The sequence below is a fragment of the Sitophilus oryzae genome, unplaced genomic scaffold, assembly GCF_002938485.1.
Source record: "Sitophilus oryzae breed Bouriz unplaced genomic scaffold, Soryzae_2.0 scaffold_165_pilon_pilon, whole genome shotgun sequence".
Classification (NCBI taxonomy): domain Eukaryota; kingdom Metazoa; phylum Arthropoda; class Insecta; order Coleoptera; family Curculionidae; genus Sitophilus; species Sitophilus oryzae.
In genome coordinates this window covers 2,458,374-2,462,630 of record NW_022146347.1, presented here as the reverse complement: position 1 = coordinate 2,462,630, position 4,257 = coordinate 2,458,374, and the positions used below count along the sequence as shown (strand labels likewise).

The 4,257-nt window shown below is 30.8% G+C and overlaps 1 protein-coding gene across 1 annotated transcript; it reads left to right on the top strand.

Annotated features, from left to right (window-relative positions):
- Positions 1 to 2,850: 2,850 nt before the first annotated feature.
- Positions 2,851 to 3,964, top strand: LOC115880848 (replication termination factor 2-like). Its single transcript, XM_030898159.1, has one exon. It carries the CDS (start codon positions 3,025 to 3,027, stop codon positions 3,943 to 3,945), a length of 921 nt encoding a protein of 306 aa, XP_030754019.1. The 5' UTR covers positions 2,851 to 3,024; the 3' UTR covers positions 3,946 to 3,964.
- The last annotated feature ends 293 nt before the right edge of the window (positions 3,965 to 4,257 follow it).

Here is a 4,257-nt window from a genome sequence, read left to right as displayed (position 1 = left end):
TTATTTCACATTATTCAATATAACAATAAGTAATAAAATATTTATTGTCAACCATCTTATAATAACATTAACGACGCCAGATTACTTTTTTTGGTGTAATCTATTATTATTTGCACTCAGCTAATAGGCAGCTAAGTAGTTCACTACTTAATAAAATTTGTTTTTATATATGTATATATTGATATCAAACCAATAACATTTTAGAACTTGCAATTTAAACTTCCTTTGTATTGTCTTTTTGTAGTCAAATAATTTTTTTTTAATTTCGATTGTTCTGGATTATCTACTCTTCAGGATTATTTAATTTTCTTTTACCTTTTTTTTATTTTTTTATAACCCTATAATGTTTTTCTTTAAGTTTTACCTGTCTATTTACCTTATTACAGGTATTATATTATGCAAATTTCGTATTTTTTTTTAATTTTCAGGGGAATTTCAAATTGTCCATACAAATTGCTTTTGTATGAAAAGGTGACTTTTATTTACCTGTTTGTATACATATCCCAGGTTTTATTCTCTATTTATATTTCTAAAGAACAAAAGTATTTGTTAATTTATCTAGAAATTATGTTGTTAATTTGAATTTTCGAATAACATGATAAAAATTAGGTTTTCTGTTATTACAGGATCCTACTGAAATCCTACCCATGATAAAAATTAGGTTTTCTGTTATTACAGGATCCTACTGGAATCCTACCCATTATGGAAGCTGTATCGAATACCTCGGAGGAAGAAGGTCTTTTAATACATGTTTACCTCACACGAGGACAATAAGTCGTTGGTACCAAACCATAAATGAATTGCCTCGATTTAGCGAGACATTTGAAGCATTAAAATTAAAATCTACTGCTTCAGAGAGCGAAATAATGTGTTGTCTAGTCATGGATGAAATGGCCATAAGACAACATTAACAATGGGTTCCTAGTCAGGAAAAATCCTATGGCTATGTAGATATGGGTACTGGTTAGGTAGAGACCATAATAACCATTTGTATTAATGGAAGTTGGAAAATTCCAGTGGGATAAATAACCCAGTAGAATTTTCCACACTATTTGTGTTTTATTTTTCCGCCATCAGGAAATTGATAGCTGGAATTAAACCCGATTTTCTTAAATTTATTTAAGGCGTATTATTTTTTGTTTCCTCCTTAAATAATACATAGCCATGCATTAAAATTAATCCTGTAATTTATATTTTTGAGACAATATAATTTGAATGACTTTCTATCATTTATTTTTAACATTTTTGTTCTTATTATAATCTTAAATTAAAAGCAATTATTATGAATAAATTCAAAATATTAATGATTAACCTAACCAGATCCCAACAGGGTGGTCCGAACTGTATTCCGGAAACTTCGGCAGCATATTCTGCAGATAAAAATAAGTAAAAATGTTCGTATAGATGTATGTCCAAAAATGCTTAGTTTCGGAGATACAGGGTGTAGAAATTTCATTTTTATTTCGATTTTTTCCAAATAAATTCTGCAGTAACGTCAATATTTGGATTAAAATTGGTGTCTGGGAGTTTTTTGACATGATAAATTTGATTTTGATGTCAATATGACTCCTACTAGTAGAGGGCGCCACCTACATATTTTTAACTGGTTTGAAGAGTAATAACTTTTCGTCCGTACCTGTATAAAACTACTGAGTAAAAAAATATGCATTTACGACGCTTTTTCCGTAAAAAAGGTCTCTTGGTAAAAATCGCTACGAGTAATGGTTTTCGAGATATTTGGAATCGAAATTATCAATACCTGTCATCACTGACATGAATTAAACATGTTGACTAAACAGTTATTAGACTGAGATCATAAATTTGAAATGTTTTTGTACCAAAAGTTCAACAAAAGCTGTTTTATCATCATATTTCTTGCAGAAAAAATATGATTAATTTCAAAAAATAAAAATTTCCCAAATTTATTATTTCAGTGAAATAACTATCTACTCAACGTGTTTATTTTTCGGTAATAATGGCATGTATTGACTATTTCCATTCTAAATATCTTCAGAACGATTGCTCGTAGCGATTTTTACAAAGAGAAATTTTTTACGTAAAAAATCACAGAGATGTATATTTTTCCCTCGGTAGTTTTATACAGGTACGGACAATAAGTTATTGCGCTTCAAAACAGTTAAAACACATATAGATGGCGCCCTCTACCAGTAGGAGTCATATTGACATCAAAATCAAATTTCTCATGTTAAAAAACTCCCAGACACCAATTTTCATCTAAATATTGACGTTACTACAAATTATTTGGAAAAAATCGAAATAAAAAAGAAATTTCTACACCCTGTATCTCCGAATCTAAGCATTTTAGGACATACATTTATACGAAGTTTTTTAGCTATTTTTATCTGCAGAATATGCTGCCGAAGTTTCCGGAATACAATTCGGACCACCCTGTATATGTTTATTTTCCGCATTGATAAAGAAAATTAAAATATGTTAACGTTATTAGTCTTAGATACACCATAAGTTAATTCAATATCTACGTAAATTTTTTAAACAACATTCAACTAAAAATTCATTTTTACCAAAATATTTTCAATCCTAGTTCCACTCATTTTACACAGTATTTTCACTTTCCCGAATATTTCTGTGTCGAAATGAAAAAAAAATGTAGGTTTTGTAGTTAACTTGGTTAACTAATTTTTTATCTAAAAAAGTTGAGATCATTATATTGTATAAAATAAAATTTTCCAACGAAGTTTCTGTAATCCGGCCCTGCTAATGCCGCCATATTGATGCCGCCATATATAAGCCACGCCTAGTGAACCATTGTTCGCAAGCTTTAAATGCTGAGATCGTCTCCCTGTTTGTCGTAGTCGGTAGTCGACCATTTGTCAAACGTCAGTCGTCGTATACTTCTGAAATTGTTGATTTTTAATGTTTTAGTTTTTAAACTGTTTAGGTTGAGTGTTGATTATCGGGCGATTACGCGTTACTGTTTTTGATTCAGTTCACAATTATTCGTTCCTTTGTAATACAAACATACAACTTTTGTAAAATTCTGTCATGGGTTGTGACGGTGGAACCATACCACGACGAGATGAATTGGTGAGAGTTAAAAAGAAGCCCGAACAAAAAGATAAAGACGCCGAATTAACAGCTTTATGGAAGTGTTGCGCAATAACTCAGCAAGTTCTACAGAAACCAATTGTTGTGTGTCATCTGGGAAAACTGTACAGTAAAATGGCCCTAATCGAAGCTCTACTGGATAGAAGAAGTTTGCCAGAGGAATTCAGGCATATCAAAACTTTGAAAGACGTTCAAGATGTAAACCTTACAAAAAATCCTGAATATAAAAATGAAGATGACAAAAAAGAAGGTTCGGTTGATCATCGTGCCTCGCCATACATCTGTCCCGTTTTGGGCTTGGAAATGGATGGAAAATTTCGATTTGTTGCCGTATGGGGCTGCGGATGTGTGTTTTCTGAAAGAGCTTATAAGGAAATAGGAACAAAAAATTGCAACAAGTGTAATAAGCCGTTTGAAGATGATGATATTGTTATTATGAACGGGACAACAGATGAAGACATGATTTTAATGAAACAAAGAATGGAAGTTAGACAAGCAAAAAACAAAAAAAATAAAGAAAAGAAAAAAATTAAAGTTGAACCAAGTACTTCAGGCTTAGCAGAATGTAAAGATAAGACCATAAAAGGAACAAAGAGATCAGTTACGTCAAAGGCTGATGATCTTTCTAAGAGGCTAAAAACAGGACCTTCTAATTCTATGTCGTTATCCAAAATTGGTAATGTCATAGCGTCAGGGAAAGCAATAAAACCTGAAGAAATAAAGAAGATGGCTTCTAGTTATAGCATAGCAAATGATAAGAAAGCTACAGATGTCTACAAGTCCTTATTCACTACACATAAGTCAGAAAAGGAACAAGATAGAGCTCATTGGATAACATACAATCCATTTTATAATTGAAAGCATTTTACTAAAATGTTTATTTTTAAGAATACATGTATATTTAGTTATAGATATTTTAGGATTAATAAATAATATATAAAATTCTTTGCAAATATTTTATTTGCCTCTGAATATAAAAATATCACAGTTCTTTCCTATACAACAGTTAAAGTTCCTCACAAATTTTCTAGATTTACTTTCATATCGTCCCATTGCTGCCAAAAGTCACTAACTTACTTTTTATTACTTCCGAGAAAAACGCGTCTAAAAATGAATTGCATTGCATAAAGTTGTTGTTAGTAACTATTCGGTATTAAAATACAGCATAAA